Source organism: Spea bombifrons, chromosome 5 (assembly GCF_027358695.1).
Source record: "Spea bombifrons isolate aSpeBom1 chromosome 5, aSpeBom1.2.pri, whole genome shotgun sequence".
NCBI classification, from domain to species: Eukaryota; Metazoa; Chordata; class Amphibia; order Anura; family Pelobatidae; genus Spea; species Spea bombifrons.
Window position 1 is genome coordinate 82,861,912 of NC_071091.1, and position 19,861 is coordinate 82,881,772.

General features: G+C 40.4%; 1 protein-coding gene across 1 annotated transcript in view; it reads right to left on the reverse strand.

Annotated features, from left to right (window-relative positions):
* PRKDC (protein kinase, DNA-activated, catalytic subunit) overlaps positions 1-19,861 on the reverse strand; it is a 72,172-nt gene that overhangs the window by 11,708 nt on the left and 40,603 nt on the right. The window contains exons 57-72 of the mRNA XM_053466180.1: positions 19,491-19,701; positions 19,200-19,386; positions 18,553-18,771; positions 17,821-17,933; positions 17,331-17,462; positions 17,042-17,221; positions 15,574-15,782; positions 11,890-12,028; positions 10,968-11,153; positions 10,645-10,869; positions 9,938-10,046; positions 9,585-9,696; positions 7,207-7,393; positions 1,788-1,962; positions 1,271-1,452; positions 266-446 (exon numbers count right to left, since the gene is read on the reverse strand). Of these exons, the coding sequence (XP_053322155.1) occupies positions 266-446; positions 1,271-1,452; positions 1,788-1,962; positions 7,207-7,393; positions 9,585-9,696; positions 9,938-10,046; positions 10,645-10,869; positions 10,968-11,153; positions 11,890-12,028; positions 15,574-15,782; positions 17,042-17,221; positions 17,331-17,462; positions 17,821-17,933; positions 18,553-18,771; positions 19,200-19,386; positions 19,491-19,701 (2,747 nt within the window). The remainder of the gene's footprint in view (positions 1-265; positions 447-1,270; positions 1,453-1,787; positions 1,963-7,206; positions 7,394-9,584; positions 9,697-9,937; positions 10,047-10,644; positions 10,870-10,967; positions 11,154-11,889; positions 12,029-15,573; positions 15,783-17,041; positions 17,222-17,330; positions 17,463-17,820; positions 17,934-18,552; positions 18,772-19,199; positions 19,387-19,490; positions 19,702-19,861) is intronic.

Genomic DNA, 19,861 nt, shown 5'->3' on the forward strand with positions numbered 1-19,861 from the left:
TTAAAAGGCCAATAGTTTGTGCTTTTTGTCTTGTGTGAAATTGCAAATAGTGTGCTTGTTAGGCCGAGGGTGAGTTATGTCAGTGTGGCTGAGTGTGTGGTAGGATGAAAATGGTGGCAGCATCATGATGGTTATAGGGTATATTTTTAATGCGGGTGGGTTGAGTATAAATTATGTGATGTAAACATATGTTGCACAATAACGGCACCGACATGTGGTGGCCTTTTTTTGGCAGCCCAGGGCACTATGTGTCCTCTCCTATTACCTGAAGAAGAATCCTCCACTTTCCTTAGGTTAGCATCACAAAAATCCACCAAGGACATGTAGGCCTTAATAACTCCACTGGTGTCAACTCTGTCGGCAGAGAGAGATTGTTCTTCTTCTGCAGCCTTTCTAACGGCAATGGTCAAGTAGTGGAAAGCCTTCCGATATAATCCAGCAGTTACCTGAATCAAATAAGTATACTCTCAATAAGATGTAGTCAAAACAACGTTAAAAAGCACACATTAAACATAACAAGACGACTACATTGTCAAACCCACTGAAAGGCATGCATTCTTTATAGATACTATGGAAAAAGATTAATATGCTCTTTCTGATCTTTAACCTCCTAACACTGAAGAACACTAGAGTTTGTCTTCTCTAGTCCTCTTATTTTCTAAAGGTTGAATCTCTGTTTTAATGTAGATTGATGTACTTGATAACCTTTCACCAGGTCCTCCACTCTGGATCTGTATCCCAGTATTTCACAAAAACAAAAAAAAACAAGGATCGCTATCGAAGACTTCAAGCAGATAAGACTCATCAGGCTCGGATATCCTGCCCATTTAACAATAAACCACTTCACTTAATGTGTTTTCTTCAAACCATAACCATCGGTATGCTCCATATTTTATTCACTTTCTTCCTTATATTCTCCATCTATAGTCCTAGTGAGACGCGATATCACTTCCTTTTAACGAAACACATATGTTTACTAAACAATCCAAACAACAAATCAAGCAAATCTGCCAAGCATCTTCTGATCTTCCTCAGCTATGCATCTGATTTGCTAAGAATCATCAGTACACTTTGCGTTGCTTTTCTACGCTTTATCAAGCTCATCAAGGAACTCGCCTTTCATACCAGTTACATTGAGCCATACCATAAAACCTCTTCTAAAGGGCATTATGTACAGATATAGTCTCCTCACAGGGGGAAGCTATTTAATATTTATTCCTAGTGAAATGTAATTTGCTGAGATAGTCCTATAGTTTCAGTGTATGCTTACCTGTTCTGGGGATTCTGAGAGCTCTGCAACCATTCTGGCCTTGGATTCCTCAAGGTCTTGCAGACTGTCTGGCTCTTGGTACAGTGCATCAGCCATAATTTTATAGGTGGTGCCCAGCAACAGGTTCTGATATCTGTAGGCCCGGGCATTTTTGCTGAAGTATTCGGTTTTGTTTTCTTCTGCTAGAGCACAAAATGTATATTAGTGTTTTGGACACATGCACTAGTAAAATATTCTATCAAGTGTACAACTGGATTGTTTAAACACAAATGTTTCAATATGATATATGGTATATTTACTTGTCTTCTTGAATCATAACTGTACAGACTTGCTGCTCTACCTCTAGAGTACTGGAATGGCAACCAATATTAAATGGTGTACGCAAATCTTAATAGAAGATTTCTCTTTACTTTCCTAAACGTAAGTCCAGTACATATGGAGTCCTACTTAAATTATGCTGGCCTGGATCATTTAGTGAGTAAGTTGACTGTTAAAGTCTCAATAGTAAAATTATTACCAAGTAAGGATACAGTTTTCAAGACCGTTAGTATTTGTTCCGCAGAGTTCTGGCCTTTACTGCGGCAGTGACTATAGCGGCAATAGCTGTGAACCCATTTGACCTGCCAGTCCTCATGGCTTTTGGACACCTTGTGAAGATCCTTTAAGATTTTCATGGCGACAGTGAAATTGTTCTAAGGAAAAGAAAATGGAAACTATGTCTAGATGTGAATAACAATAAGTTGTTTAACAACAGCAAAAACAGTAATTTTACTCACCGTAAATTCTCTTTTCCCAAGTATAGTGGCAGTACCGTTGGGTTTGCTCTCTTCCCCGGGACAAACACTAAAAAAGATAGAAGGGGTTAAGCTCCGCCCCCCCTTACCCTATAACTGCACGTACCGGCGACCAGCAGTCAGTTAATAACAAGAGGACCAAAGGATGGAAAAACATTATCTTATAACGAAATTAGGGAGGGAAACCTGTACTGCCACTATACTTGGGAAAAGAGAATTTACGGTGAGTAAAATTACTGTTTTTCCCGGCGTATAGTGGCAGTACCGTTGGGATATAGCAAGATCCCCCCCAAAAAGGGAGGGAGTTAGATCTTAACAGCGTGCAGGACTTGACGTCCAAACTCAGCTGCCGAAGCAGAGGAAATGTCCAGTCTGTAATGTTTAATGAAAGTGTTCCATGAGGATCACGCTTCTGCTTCACAAATCTCCTCCGGAGAGACTGAAGACCTGGAGGCCCAAGAGACAGAGAAGGATCGTGTGGAGTGAGCCTTAATCGGAGGAGGAATAGTCGCACCACAGGAGTCATATGCCAGCCGGATGGCATGGGAGCCATCTGGCCAGGGTAGATTTAGATACAGCTTGACCTGAAGATCTTACATGGAACTAAAGGAACAGATGGTCAGATGAGCGAAATGGAAGCCGTACGCCCCAAATATATGGTAAGAGCTCTCTTAACATCTAGACAGTGCCAGTCACTTTCTTCTGGTGTCATAGTTTGGAGAAAACGTTGGCAGGACTATAGGTTGGCTAATTTTAGCTTGAGATAAGACTGTAGGCAGGAATGACGGCCTAGGATACATAAGTACGTCGTCCTGATGAAAGATGAAAAAAAACCTTTTGAGGCTGAGAGAGCCTGGAGTTCCTCAATCCGTCGTACCGATGTGACAGCTACTAAAAATGCTGTCTTCAGGGAGAGGAATATAAGTGAAACCTCTTGGAGAGGCTCAAACGGAGTCGAGCACAGAGCCTTGAGCAGAACGGTAAGATCTCACGGTGGAAAAAACGATGTAACAGGAGGTCTCTAATTGTGATGGCCTTAAAAAAAAAATAAAAAAAAAAAATCTCCGAATGAAATGATCCGACGCCAGATTGAGTAGCAGAAAATGACGAAGAGCAGACATCTGCCCTTTTAAATGTTGCAACCTTGAGGCCCGCTTTAAATCCCACGTGTAAAACACGCAGAATGACCGGAATGGGTGGAGGAGAAGACTGCAGGCCTTGAGACTGACACCATTCAAGAAATTTCCTCCAGGTTCTTAGATAAAATCTTGATGTAGAGAAATTTACTGACCCCAAGAGGAGAGTAGTCATAACTGGGTCTATACCTTGATATTTCATGATCAGCCTTGCAGCAACCAAGCCGTCAATCTGAACATTTGAAGGATGTGGAGTGGAATTCCCTTTGTCTCCAAAACGTCTGCGGACAACGGAAGGTCCCCATATGTTACCGAAAGCTGGCAAAGGTGGGAAAACCAGCTCCGGTTTGGCCAGAACGGGATAACTGCCAGTACTCTTGCCTTGTCCATCTTGACTTTGAGCAAGACTCGAGGAATCATAGACACCGGAGGAAAGATGTATGCCAGGTTGAATCGCCACTTGATCTCCAGACCATCCAAAAAAAAGGAGGGAAAACCATTCTGTATAGAGAGGCAAAAAGAGGGACTTTCCGATTTAGTCTTGTCGCCATGAGATCCACTTCCGGCAGGTCTACTATTGCCACCAACCCTTGAAAAATAGGCGGATGAAGGGACCAATCTGCTTGAGAACATCTGTTTCTGCCAGTACATTGTTCTGACTTCTGATGTGGACCGCCGAGATAGCTTCTAGATTTTCATGTGCCCATAGCATGATTTTTGTGCATAAACTTTGGAGACTGGTTACTCTCATACCTAATTGTCTGTTAAGATAGGCTAGTGTTGTGGCGTTGTCGGATTGAATCTCCACTGGGATGCTCAATATCCATGGTTTGAAGAGTACTTAAGACGGCATTTAGTTCCCTGAAGTTTGTCGATTGACGCGCTTCCTGCACTGACCACTTCCCTTGTGCTGTGTGAAATTGGAAATGAGCTCCCCAACCAGTCTGGGATGCGTCCATGGTAACTATCAGCCACTGCTTGGGCTGGAAGGACAGTCCGCTTGTCAAATTTCTTTTGACCTTCCACCACTCTAGTCGTTGAAGTACATCCTGAGATATCAGAATGTACTTGTCTAGATCCTCGTCGGTCCCGGACCAGTGTGACAGAACGTGCCATAGCAGAGGCCTCATTCTTGCCTGTTCCCAGGCTATCGCCGGCATGGTGGAAGTCATAAATCCCAAACTGCTCATTACCCTTCTGATAGAACAGAGAGGATACGCTTGTAGCTCGGCGACACTTAGCCGAATGCGTATGGCCTTGACTATTGGAAGATAGAGGCATAGAGATCTTGAGTTTACCTGAAACCCCAGAAACTTGATCTCTGTGGTCGGGTTAAGCGTGAATTGGCTACATTCAGAAGCCAGCCGTATTCTTTGAGAAGAGTGATCATCACTTGAAGAGCTGTTAAAAGTTGTGCAGCGGATGAAGCTTTTATCAGCCAGTCGTCCAGATATGGAACCACAGCTATTCCCCTCAATCTCAGTTCTGTTGCCAACGGAGTGAGAATCTTGGTGAAGACTCTTGGAGCAATTGATAGGCCGAAGGGTAGCGCCTTGAACCGAAAATGATGGAAACCTTTGCTTGTCTTCACTGCAAATCTCAGAAATCTCCTTGACTCTACTGCTATTGGCACCTGCAGGTAAGCGTCCTGTAGGTCTAGGGAAGCCACATAATCTCCTCTCTGAATCATTTGAGTAACCGAAGAGATGGTTTCCACACGGAAGTGTTGATATGGAATATATTGGTTGACGGACTTCAGATCCGGTACAGGATGAAGAGTGCCCCGGATATGGGACCAGGAACAAGCGAGAGTAAACTCCCTGAAATAGCTGTATCTTTGAAATGTTTTCTATAACTCCCTGCTCGAGGAGTGTAGATGCTGCTATAATAAACGCTGCATACTTGTTGAACGCTGGGAAAGAGGATACTAGGAAACAATTGCGTGGAGACCTGCAAAATTATATGGAGTAGCCTTCTGATATAATCTGACGGATCCATGGGTTGCTGGTAGTCTGAAGGCGACCTCCCACTTTGACAGAACCGTCTTGCCCTATCTTGTCTAGCTGTTAAGGGTAAAATCTGGAATCTTTATTTTTCTGAAAGAAAGATCTATCCTACGGTGAGGATCACGCTGCCGTGGAATATCTCTGCCTATAATAGGGATACCTGCGGTTCCATGTAGGCTAGACATCAAGAATTCATTACAAAGCTTCAAATTCTCCAAAAGTTGCAAAAAAGATCCTTATCTGCATCCTCCAGAATGTGGTCTTCCAATTTCTGGAGCCATAAGCCTTGAGCTCTCGCTACTGCTGCTCCAGCTGATGTTGCTTTGCTTTGATGACCTTGGAAGATTCTTCTATTAGCGGTCTCTGCTCCTATGTCCATGGTATCTTTTAGGCCGGAAACCTCTCCGATCGGCAACGTAGTTTTCTTAGACAACTGAGCAATCTGGACATCACCCTTAGGAAGCTCTCCCCACATGATGTCATCTTAAAGCTTGAAAATATGTTTAAAAGTGTCTAGAAACAAACGCACATCACTTGGATGTTTCCACTCACGCTGTGCAAATTCCATTAGGTGAGGCAAAATTGGAAAACCCTTTTTCTTTGCTTCTGGATTCAACCATATCTGGTTTACTCCTGTAACAAATTTCCCCAGTTTTTGCGAAGGAAAACCGGATTCCGACTCTGAACCTTCAGAACCGGACACATCCATAGATGAACGCGAACATTCCCCAGATGACAACTCTGATGTGGATGAACTTCGCTTGTCGTGCAACCTTGGTTTTGAGACAAATTATCCTGGAACCAGGATAGAAAGGACAGCATATCCTTCTGTTTCTCTTTTGCCCGGATATCTGCTTGCACATCTCCTCCTGTAGCCGTTTGGGAGAGGAGTTACATTCAAGGCAAGCCAACTGTTTAGACATGCATGAAGCCTTTTAGGGAGGAGCCTCTCTGGAGATGAAGGTTAACATATTTTTTGGCGTATCAATAAAAAGATCACCAAAAACCGTGTGGGGGGTTCAGACAACACGGAAACCTGTCCTGACACACACTCTTGTGGTCAGACAGGTTTGCACAGCATAAAATAGGCAGCCAATTTTGAATTTGGCGCCAAAATCGGATGATCCGAGCCGCGCATGCGCTGTAGCACGGCCGGATCATCAGTGGAACGCATAGCCACCCGGGCGTGCGTTCCACTGTACTGCGCATGCTCCTCCCCTGCTTGAAACAAATCACCGCTACAGATTCACTCTGTAACGCGGTGCTGCAAAGATCAGCCGAGCTCCCACCCGGGGAGCGAACGGACTTGCAGGAACCCCCTTTCGCCGGACACAACCCGTGTGCCGGCCGATCCGGATCCAAGCTGCCGAGGCAGAAGAATGGAGCAGAATCCCCAGTGCTCGTCCCTGCGGGACAAAAAAGAACTGACTGCTGGTCGCCGGTACGTGCAGTTATAGGGTAAGGGGGGGCGGAGCTTAACCCCTTCTATCTTTTTTAGTGTTTGTCCCGGGGAAGAGAGCAAACCCAACGGTACTGCCACTATACGCCGGGAAAACATTTGAAGACCACAATATATTTGCATTATTATGGATAGCTGATGGTGGTTTGAGAAGAAAAATGAATGAATGTTATAATTTTACACTTAAATGGGATAACACTGCCATACCTGCATGAGATAAATAGAAGTTAACAACCAGGGGCATAGAGAAGTCCTTGCAGGGGATGAAGCCTTCAGTGGCGTATGGTGCACCAGTAGGAGCTTTGAAGTTGGTATCTGCTGCTACTTTACATTACCAGGTATGCATAAGGAGTATGTTACAATTATCTGTTGACGTTTGTGAAATTATCTGTTGACGTTTGTGAAATTGTCCCCTTGCATTTATTTTTCACCACAATATAACCACAAATAAGTGAGCACAAAATAACATTTCCCAATACATCAACATTCCCGCCTCCTTTAAATTCAGTATTACATTACATAAGTGGTAGAAGACATTTACCTGCTTCCTGGCACTGTCCACCATCTTCATTTTCATGGTAAATTTGCACCGTTTGATTAATGAGTTAACATCTTCAGGTTTGTCTATCTCCATTGGCTCAACATCATTTTCAAAGCTGTCAATCTCCATGCTGTCATCTACCTGCTGGCTTTGCAATTTGGTCTGGATTTTATCTAAAAAGAAGCACCTAAAAACCACATAAATGGTAAAGTAACTAGATTTTTAAGAAAGTCCGTGACAGAATCTAAACACGATCCAACAAATGACATTTTAATGACACGCTTACAAGTAAAGTAAAGCCTTACAGCTGACAGCCAACGCTGCTGGTGTATGAACACTGAAAATCAGGAATATCCCACACAGCTTACAATCAATATATGAATTATTTGAATTTGTAACTGTGTGCAGCTCCTCTCACTTAAAACTAATTGTCATGATATGTAAATTTCTTCTACAACGATATATTTCATATTTCCCTATTAATAAAGCATCTAGCTGTATTAAGTAAGCCCACTTTTTGTATTTCCCACAAAGAGCAATTTTATGCTTCAAAGTATCACTAACAATCACTCTGAAAGAGTTGGCTTTTGTAGGCTTAGAGCACATTTATGAATGCTATGACGGGATAGGAAATCTATCCATTGAGTCACTTGCCAGGTAGAGAAGACAACATTCAGTTTGTCATTCAGCTGATGACAAACCCAACAAAAATAATCAAGCAGTATTATACAGTAGACATGTGCCAACGGGCAAAAAACGATTCAGACAAATTTTCCGGTATGTTTTTTGGCCCATTTGTTTTAGGGCTACAAGTTTTGTTCCCTGGCCATTCGGTTCGGCCTAAAATTCAGGGGTATTTTTAATTGGAGAATGAAATTCTTTGCTCACATTCACATTCTCATTTCTGTTGACTCTCTCTCTTACACTCTCTTAATGTTTCCCTACCTTCTCCAACGACCACTTCCGCATCTTCTCCATATTCTATCTTCTCCTTTCTCTTCTCTAGTCTATCTTCAATCTGGTGTCTTCTTTGTTTGTCCACATCTCCTCGGACATAACCCAGCATCTTTGCAACAGTAGTGGTGCTGCAGTGATGTCCTCCCCCCTGATCCACCAATCGGGGAGAGGACATCACTGCAAGTGAACTGAGGGCAATATGGCCTCGCTTGCGGAGATGTAATTTCCTTGATCCTCCAATCGGGGAGAGGACATCACTGCATGCGCCGTAATTTTATCCTCACGTGAACTGAGGGCGATATGGCAGCGCTTTCAGTGACGTCAGCTTCCCATCCACCTCTCTTCGAGCTAGCGCTATCAGTGAAGTCATTGGGTTATGTCCGCGGAGAAGACGAAGAAAGAAGATACCAGACTTAAGGATTGAAGATAGACTATAGAAGATAGAAGATGCAGAAGAAGTGCATGAGAGAAAGATTGTCTGAGAAAGAGTGTGAGTGAATGTGGACCCACGAATTTGGAACAAAAATTCGGAGCTTTTTGTTATGTTTTTGTCTGGCTTCGTCTGGATCAAAATTTGGTAAATTTGCAATTCGTACAAATCCAAATGCACAAGTCTATTATACAGTACTCGTTGCTGACCAAAAATAAATAAAGCACCATAAAGGATCCATACGTAGTTTAAATGCCTAGATATTTTGTTACTCGGGACACTCTGGTGACTGTTTAGAACAGGGGCGTCCAACATGCGGCCCGCGAGCATGTACTGGCTGACTTGGCATGATAGGAGTGTGATTGCTAATAGCAATCACAGTCCCATCATGCCTAGGTTCTAGCATTTACTGGTTGCCTGGGTATGATAGGAGTGTGATTGCTGTTAGCAATCACACTCCTATCATGCCAAGTCATATTGCTAATTCTTTTTTGCCCAATTGTAGTGTGTTACCTACTTTTATTAAAAAGGTTTTTATTATTATTTTTAAAGGTGGGGGTAATTTTCGGTTTTGGCTACGTGAACCGTGAATGTTTTGGTCCAGAATTTTCATTTTGGTGCATCCCTAGAATTAATAGAACTATTTCATTTTTAATTATCCTGAATGTGTAGAAATCAGTGAGAGGAAAAGTAAAGGTTTTGTGTCATTTACTTTATTTTAATCTGCATTTTTTATTAAAGGTCATATTTTCTCACAGTGAAAAATGAGTGCGGCCCGCGCACATATACAATTCTGATGAAGTGGCCCACTGCAGAAAAAACTTGGACACCCCTGGTTTATAACTGCAGATATATCATGCACACAAAAGAAAAAAAGCCTTGTGCTATGGCCCACAACATTCACATCAAAGCAGCACATTGAGCATGTCACCCACACACTCGCTAAATGCCAAAATAAATAAAACGCACAATACGAAGAAAGATATTTTACCTATTAGTGATAATATCATCCCAGATGTTCATTGGATCCATTTTTTCATCTGGATACCTATTAGTCCAGATATGGAAAAGCCTTTTCAGTGAGGATACCGAAGATAAATTACCTAAATACAAATTGAAAACAAGGAAAGAGTTACACAAAATAAAATCCTCTGTTCATTGAACACACACAATTCACAATTAATGCAAAACACAGTACTAAATGGTGTTTGAAAACTGGTTGCGGTTGCTCAACTACTCCCATCTATGGATGTGTGATGCCAGAAGAAAAACAAATCTAAAATGAACCGTACAAAGAAACAGTGCGCGCACACACACACACACACGTTTGTGGTTAGTACATACCAGGAGTGGTGATAAAATTAATAAAATCTTGTGTTTCAGTAAGAGATTGAACAGACTGCAACTTAGTCAATCTGCTTTGATACAGCAGGGAATCAATGCTTGAATAATTCTAGAAAAGAGAAAATACATACCCCATTGATGCACAGAAACTGATGTGACGGCCCCTATAACAGTAAATCCTAGCCTTGTTTACTTTACAGGAAGCTCAACTATGATTGCAAATGATATTCTTCACAGTAAAACCTACTATAGCAGTGAGGCTACCATTGTATTCCAGTGAGGAATGGCATTTAATAACCCTTTTCTGCGGGTTTATGACATAGTCCCACAGGCTGTGCATGCGCTGTTAAGGTAATAGACTATTTGACTGAGGTTGACATTGAGCTGCAGCCTTTTCCAAATGAACTGCACACGATGACTTCAAAAAAGAGCTCAAAATTATGACATAACTAATAATTACTATTAACTTTAAAACTACCCTGCAGAAAGTAGAATATAGAGCAGAGGTGTTCAACATGCGGCCCTCCAGCTGCTGCATGACTACATTTCCCATACTACTCAGTCAGCCCCTTACCTGAAAGAGCATTGTGGGAGATGCAGCAGCAGCTGGAGCTGGAAGGCCACAGGTTTGACACCCCTGATATAGAGATTTGTATAGTTGTACAAAATTGTGTGTTTTTATTTTTATTTAAAAAAGTAATAAGTACCTGCATGAAGACATCTATCCCAGTGTTAATATAGTACTTTGCTCTGTCAAAATCATCTTGTAAGATATACAGAAGACTTAGCTCCTGGCTGTAGAAAGTCTCCAACAAGGCCTTTCTTTGCTCTACCTTCATTGATTCATCAATAAATGTCAGGAGAGGCTGGACATTTTCCCCATTGAGAAGTAATTTCACTTTACTACGTATCATGTAAGGAAGATAGGTTTCCTGTTGAGACAAAAAATCACTATATATTGCCCATAAAAACATACACACATTTGGCATCCTATTGTGGCACAATTTAAACACATGGATGAAAAATGAACCTGATAAAAAGGATCGCTCCATATTTTACTAAGATCTGGAGGGTTTTCACTGTCGATGTTGACTGTGGAACAATACTCCAGCGGCCTCCACTCCGTCAAGTGATTGTAGCATTCAAGAGAAGCGATTTCCCAGAAATCTTTTTCAGCATCAGAAGGGTCTTCGTCATCAAAATTTGTCTGTAAAGCCTATTGAAGAGTAATTACAGATATTAATATACAATTTTGACCAATGTCATCACAGCAGTGACATTGTCTGTAACTGGTTAACTCTACAATGTCCATCCAAATATAGGTCAAAGTCTTTGTGCAATCATATTGGTCACCATTGGTACTCATTGATACAGAGACTGAGGTCGATGGGAAAAGACTCCAAAGCAAATATGGCTTTACCGGCAGATCATGTCACTCATTTAGTAGGTTTATAAAGTTTTTTTCCGAAGCAAAGATACCAATTATATCCGAAAACCACCCTACTGTAGATGCTTAATTAGGCTTCTGCGCCAACATAACTATTATCATAAAAAGCCGTGAGGCCATGGCATCGAACAATGAATAATTTGTATTAAATCTATTGGATGCCAATTTAGCTAATCAAGAACTCTCATATAAGAGCAAAACCCTGGAATAGACTTCCAGTGGAGGTAATACTGGCAAGCACAATAAAGGAATTAATGAGCATAAAGCTATCCCAAGGAATATCGAAGTACCTCTTTCTACAAGTGCAGACCATATAGGCAAACAGATACTTTCTGCTGTAACTATGGGATTATTACTACAAAATCCAGAGAGCGTTCTGTAAGAAGACAAGGAGGTGGCAATGCCCAACAAGATTCTACTAATACTTAAACTGAATTCTAATCTTTTTCATTTTTCCTCAAAATACTAAAGAAGCACATATTAACAGCATTCAATGTAAACTTACATCATCATATAATTTGGCTGCTTTGGCATAATCACATTTTGCTTCAGCAGTAAGTGCTATTTGAGTAATACTTTTAGTTCCAATCTTCCCACTGAAAATACCTCGAAGGACATCATAGTCTCCAACTGAGCGGTACAACCTGAAACAAAGTTTTTCACACGTTTAAACTCTTAAGGTAAGGATGTTCCAGAAAGCTGCAATGTTGGATTACCCGATTTACATATGTAAATATACAATTTAAAACTGTCTAAGAATACAGCCAAAGTAACAGGCCAAGAGCTGAGGGAAGGATAACTTATCTATGCAGGTTTACATCAACAGAAGGGGCGCATGAACATGTGGAGAAAAATAAACAAAATACAATAGTGTAATAAGTTCAAAATTATATATATAGTGAATGATGTATTGCACTCACAAAGGTAACTTGTAAAAGAGGATCATCAAATAAAAGCTGTTCTTCATAAGGTCTGGAATGCAAATGAGAAAGCCACAAATGGTGCAGTATTGTGAAACCTATAATTAATAAAATATACGTTTCACAATACTGCACCATTTGTGGCTTTCTGGTATCTGGTAAACGTTTGGTTTCATTCTTAAAATCCTTTTAAAAGCTCAATTACCAAATGAGATACTTTTTCAACACACCCAGAAAACTAATATTTTATGACAGCAAAAGGATTTACTTCATGAAAAGTATAAGGAATGACACAAAATCTTGCTGAAAGATATAAAAGGTCTATAAGGTAACTATTATATTTAAATAAAATATATTAAAGATCGTGAAAGACCAACTGGTTATAGATAGAATTTATTGTTTTATATAGCGTCATCATATCCATCATATTCTGCAGCAAGAAGGACATATCCAATAAACGGAAAGACGTATATTATATAACTAAGAAAACCAAGATAACATGTATGTCGTATAGGGCAGGACCCTGCTTACGCTCAGTATCTGACCAGCTTCCACTGTGTGAAGACTCGCTCCACTGTAAATAACAAAACATGCTCCCAAGAAGCTATGGTCTAACTAGGAGAAAGTAAATCCCTATAATCACCCCAAACCAAACCTAAACAAACAAAAAAAACAACACGCTTTTTGCCAAGGCTTAGCTTGGCTGGGTCAGGACAGAAACAAGAGGTTGTAAGCTCTTTTTAGCAGGGCCCTTCTTACCTCTTGTCTCTCTTGTAAGTTCTGTTTGTTATGTTATTTACTACTTGTTATGTCATGTTTACCCACTGTACAGCGCTGATGAATATGATGACGCTATTTAACCCCTTAAGGACCGGGCTCATTTTTCATTTTGTACCCTGTGGGACCGAGGCTGTTTTGACACTTTTGTGGTGCTTGTGTTCAGCTCTAATTTTCTCCTCAACCATTTAGTGTACCCACATAAGTTATATATTGTTTTTTTCAGGACAAGATGGGCTTTCTTCAGATACCATTATTTTGATCGTATCATCTTATTTACTATAAAAAAATAAAAAAAACATGGTGAAAAATTGAAAAAAAACACATTTTATGACTTTTATTTGAAAAATCTTTTACTCACCTAAAAAAGCAAGTAAAAAAACTAGCTAAATAGATTCTACTACTTGTCCTGAGTTTAGAGATACCCAATGTTTTTATGTTTTTTTGCTGTTTTTTGTAAGTTATAGGGCAATAAGTACAAGCAGCGTTTTATGATTTCCAAATCTTTTTTAACAAATCTGGTCATTCTGCCTCCATCTCCTCTTTGGAACATCTTTGAAGCCGGTTAACTCAATTTAACCCATTCAAACCATATATTTTTGAAAACTAGACACCAACTAGACAACTAGACTACACTTTGTCAAACTTTGTAATAGTAATTTTTTTTTTATTTTTTTTTCCACACAAATTGTACTTTAGTTATAGATATAGATATACAGGTTCTGGTATATGTCACTGTCAAACAACACCCCAATGTGTGTTCAGGAACATCTCCTGAGTACAGCGATACCCCACATGCATGGGTTTGTCAGATTGTTTGGCTGGTAAAAGGCTACTTTTGGGGCATGCGTAATTCAGGTGGTCATTTGGTCATTCTGCCTCCATCTCCTCTTTGGAACATCTTTGAAGCCAGTTAACTCAATTTAACCCATTCAAACCATATATTTTTGAAAACTAGACACCCCAGGGTATTCCAAATGCTGTTATTTTAACCCTTTCCATGCACCAATTATAGAACTACACTTTGTCAAACTTTGTAATAGTAATTTTTTTTTTTTTTTTCCACACAAATTGTACTTTAGTTATAGATATACAGGTCCTGGTATATGCCACTGTCAAACAACACCCCAATGTGTGTTCAGGAACATCTCCTGAGTGCAGTGATACCCGACATGCATGGGTTTGTCGGGTTGTTTGAGATTTAAAATGCCACATTTGGGAAGTGCGCTTTTTTTCTCCATTTTGGTCAGTCTGTACCTATGCCCTATCTTTGAGCTAGGCCACTCCAATTTACCCCATCAGCCATTTTTTATATATTAGACACCCCTTGGGTATTTGAAGTGCTTTTATTTTAACTCTTTGTTGAGATTTTTGAGAAATTTTAGCACTTGCTCAAAATAATAAACTTTATTTTTTAATTTAATTTTATTTTTTTAATACTTTTTTTTATTTTTTTTTACACATTTTGCTGGTACTGGATGGTTCATCTAGTGACATCACTGCATAATTATTTTTAAATGTTAGCACATTTTATTTTTATTTTTCCATTTTTTATTTATTTTTATTTATTTTTTGAATATTTTACTAATCACATAGTGATTAGAAAGCTGGGCTCCATTGACTTGCATGGTTGAATGCAGTACCTGTATTCAACCAGCAAGTGGAGCCAGTTCTCTAGAGGGTCTGGAGACCATCTAGCGAACTTTTCACCTTTATTGTTTTATTTCCCGGGCCGCCGCCATCTTGCGGATGGCGAAGATCACCGGCAGCTGCGGCTGTGACCGCTCTCCGGGGCGGTCACAGCCCACCCAGAGGTAAGTGTTTGGTGTCGCTGGATGCCTCCTGATCGAGGCATTCCAGCGACACCATTTAAGTTTAGGAGGCGATCGTTGATTGCCTCCTAAACGCTTTTAAAACGGGCGTCCGCCGCCATACAATGTATGGCGGCTGCTGACGCCCCGGGGAGGGGCCAGACATGGCCCCCGATGCCGATCTCGGCCTTGATGAATGCCTCAACATCGAGGCATTGCAGCAAGGCCGTTTAAGCGAAGAAAGTGATCCTTGATCACTTTCTAAGCTTATTTAATTTTTTGACGGTTCAGGACCGTCAAAGGTCGTTTAGTGACCTTCTTGTCATGACGGTCCTGAACCGGCAAAGGTCACGAAGGGGTTAAAATAAATGATGATAAAGATTAGTAATGCATATAGTGTATAGTAACAATATAATAGTACAAATCTGCTATTTCCCAATTCATGGCAAATCAAATAATTAAGGACTACCACTTTTTTTTGTGGAAAATCCACATAGGGGACACTTACGCGAGACTTCCTGCCTCGGGTGTGAGAACTATCACTGCTTGTGAATGGATTTCTCACTATTTTTATTTACATGACACACCATGGTATCCAGACACATTATCAGAGTACTCTATAAGGCACATAGTGTAAACTGGTACAGTAACAGCTACTCCTAAATGTTGCTTAATACTTACTTAGCGAGTTCTATCCACCTGGTAACATCCGGGGGAATCTCTTTTTTGGTGCGCCTCTTTTTAGCCGGAGGTTCTTCTTGGGGCTGAAAGTGCAGTAATCCCTTCTCCAGGAGCAGAATGCCCAGTGGTTGCTGTAGACTGGCTAAAGAACTCGTACTTACACATGCTGGGGTGAGGTCTAGCAGCTCCACGTTTTGGTAACACATATCCTACAGAACAAAGAATACAACCCACTGCTAAAAGAACTACTTGCTAGCAAAACTAATGTTGGTAACAAGTGATTTTCTAAAAATAAAATAATTTGGCTCTAATCTATCATTCAGTTGTGAGAGGGTGATGGGGCAAAAAAGCTACCATTCTAAGAACTTGAACATGGTCAATACTGATTGAAATATTGGGGTTCATGTGATGCACCAAACGTATACCAAGAAGCAAAATCCTTACAGCCAGTGCTGATATATTTACATTACTAAGAATTTGCAAAACTCTTTTTACACGTTGTGCTAGGGCAATGGGATGTAAGGGCTTTTTCTTTTGTTATTTAATTAATTTGCACTGTTCTCACAATGACATCACTGCATCGTTTGTTTATTGTTTTTGTAGAAAAGCCCCTTTGAATCTCTACAGGCAGCTGGTGCAGGTACAACATTGTGCCTTCCTAAGGATGAGTGGACACAAACTAAGAAGATGATTGGCTGGGACTGTTTGGGCATGGTGGCTATAAAGGTGTGAGCAACAAAGACAAAGAGAGAGAACCAGAAAGAAAGAAGGAAGGATAACATCAAGGTGACAGGGACACCCCATCCTTACATGCACACATAGAGTCATTAGCATAGTGTAGTTAGAGTCATAGAGCCTTGTATTTCAGACGCTTCTCTGTATACTCATATATATGTATTTGTTATGTTAATAAACCCATTGTTTTAAGCCACTGGTGTAATTTCTTGAAACTGGTTTACTCAAGAGGAATCCCATTGTGTTGGGAGCCAGCTGTTGTCCATGGAGATTAATAGTTGACTTATATTTATTACAGTTTTCACTTTTGTTTTATTGTTTTTTTTTTTTTTTTCCCCTTTGTGCAAAGAGGGAGAAACGTCTTCCCTGCTACCCCCACCCAATGATCACACTGTGATCAGACCACAAGTCTCTGCTGACTTGCATTGCTCATCGCAATGCACATGATCGGCCATCGGACGGTGCAATCCTATATACCAGCACCCTATCAAGGTAAATGTCAGCAGTGATGTCTCCCGGAAGGGAATGCCCAAACAGTATGCAATGGTGTACTGGCGGGCGAGTGAGTTGTCCCTGCGCTGCAAGAAAGCCAAGACGTACCGGTACATCTTATAGGGCTTTTAAGCAATGTTTTTTAGGATTTACCGGTATGCTTATGTGGTCGCAAAGGGGTTAAGAACACCTGTACGTCAAACGTTTCAACTTCTATTTACTTGCTTCATAAATGTAATACCTGAATACATGCAATGAATGGAGGAAAGTACGACGTGGAACTGCTCAGGAAGCGGTTAAACTCTTCAAGAAGCTTCCTACTGATACCGTCCACAGCAGAGGAACTCATGGAACCTCTGGCGTCTGCAAAGATCCCACAAAACAAACTGCTAAAGAGCTGTTTTGCAAGAGTTGGGTCTTTCTACAAAGAAGAACATTTCAATTAGTTCACCTAAGTCACTACTACAGTCAGGAAAGTGACGCTAAAGGTAATTATCAAAACTTTAACTTAAATCTAACAATAAACATACCTGTGCCAATGCTTGCAAGGGGGCAATCAAACTGCTGTGTGCAATCTGGATGTCTGGCAAGTCCCCATGCCGATAACTCCTGTACAAAATTACCTGGGCATCTTGTTTCAGCCTTTTCTCTACCTTTGTAGCCTAAAGGAAAAATGAGGAAACAAAAACAACCAACAGGAAATATAAAACAGGTAGCTACTTTTCTAGATTGTATCAATATCTTGTAGTTTCTATGTTTTCAATGAAAGAAAACATACAGTTAAAATACAGGTTTCTTTCCGAGATGCCCTTCAAACACATATATACAAACGTGGTTGGGATGTAGGAGACGGCCAATGATACCAATTAACACACATACATGCACGCTAACATACTAACACACACATTTATGATGTTACTATACTTAATATTATGTAAATATACGATATAGCTGATATATATGTGTCATATACTACCAGTGAGAGAAATGTAATATTCTGGGTCTGTTGGTATTTCTGACCTTTTCCCATTTCAGCTCGTTTGCTCCCTTCCTAGCATAGATGATGCTAAGTTTTTCTCGGTCTTTTAAAAAGCGTCGGCGCAATCTTAGTATTTCAGCCCTTTCTTCTATACCTTTAGCAAAGAATACAAAAGTAGTAAATACAGAGAAATACAAGTTTTCCACATTTTGTTAATAACATATGGAACATGATATTATGTTCTATGTATAGCAGGCAATCTGGATGAAACCACCTTTCGTGTCTTATGTCTAGACACGTTTATTATAATAGATAGATATACATGTACATGCATATGGGCAATGATATACAATGGAAAAGACGGGGTGTTTCGTAATGGTTTTCGTAACACTTGTGGGGCACAATTGCCTTCTTCATTGTGGGTTACTTTGTTTTAATTAAGGTTCATCTACCACAAATGTCTAGGAAAAACTATGAAGGAAATCTGGAATAACTGACTTGTTGGTTCTATTATCACAAAACAGGACTCTGCAAATGTAGGGTCTCATGTTTCTTGTAGTTCCCATAGAGAACATATGCCTTGGACATCCAGTAGCAGAACTGAAGACAGAAAACTTAGGTATGACTGACCCCCACACAAGGGAATTAGATATGGCACAATACGTTTCTGACAGGGGTATATAAACATATTACATTTTATAACAAGACCATTTGTATGCGTCATAATTATGCATGTTTGTTGAAATATACAAAATCGGTTTACAATTTCCCACCTTTGGCTTTGCTGTCTGTTTCATCACCAGGCAGTCTGAGTCTCTGTTGACCAAAATTTGGCCCCACTGGTTTTAAAGGGACCCTGCGCCTCTTTTCATTCCCTTTACTGGTAAACAGCAGAGCTGAAGATGTCGAGTCTGAATACGTATCTGTGCTGTAGTCGGCCAAGGTGTCAATGCTGCTTCCAGTAAGCCAGTTAAATAAACTTCTTTCACCTGCTGTCACAAAAGAATATCACATTACATATAGCATGGACAGACTGTATTGATTTAAGCTTGCTTCCTATATTACTATTACCGCTCATATTCTTTAGCACCCGCCACATCCCTGTCAACTAAGCTCCTAGATATATTCAAACTAAGCCCTATAATTTCCAGCTTCTAGTGTCCTGTAATCATCAAGAATACTGTGTAATCCAACCCTGCAGGGACACTCTGACAAACCCTAATTTACTGGGGTGTTTCAGTGCCCCTGACATCGAGCTATCTGGAAGTAAACCAACTGCTGTCTTCAGACTATTCATTTCCTTTGCTTTCTAAGTGTATCTGTTCTAAGGCTTATTGTAAATGACAAGTACATTTAAAAGATACAAAATAAGAAAACGTGTTTTTTTTTTCCTTGACAGCTTATGTAGAAAAAGGAATACCAATATTCTGTGTTGGGGTAAACTGATAGTTCTGCTGTGTAGCTCTTAATTGGCCTTCTGTGGTTTCCTGATCAGGTGGCGATGCCTCGGCTGCAGATCGGTATCCACTCTGCGTGGCTTGAGTCGGTACAAACATAGGAGTAAGAACAGTACTGCGATAGCGCCAATTAGAGTCAATCGCATAATCCTGCACAAGAAAAAGGTTTATTAAATGCATGCAGGTATTGACCAGAGAGAAGACTAACTTCAAAACATCAAATGGATGCCCAATAGACATGTGCATCTATTTACCTGAAATTTGCACTCTGAAAGTGGATGCTCAAAGATCTGTCTGGTATAGTCTGGGCTTTTGCTAGTCATTTCAAGTAAGAGGTTTGTTGCGAGGCTCAGGTAGTGTTTCTCAATCTTTGTGGAGTATATAGAGCTCAGAATAGCTAACATGCGGCTCGTGGTGTTGGTCGGTAACCTGGTTTCATCACTCCAGAAGTTTCTCACCATAAGCCTTTCGAGGAACGGAAAACACATTTAATTATCAACACATATTACGATCTTCCAAATTGATTCTTCAGCATAGCAATACATTTTGGACAATGCTATGCTTCTAACATTGTGGTATCAGTTTGGGGAAGGCCCTTCTCTATTCCAGTATGACTGTGCCCCAG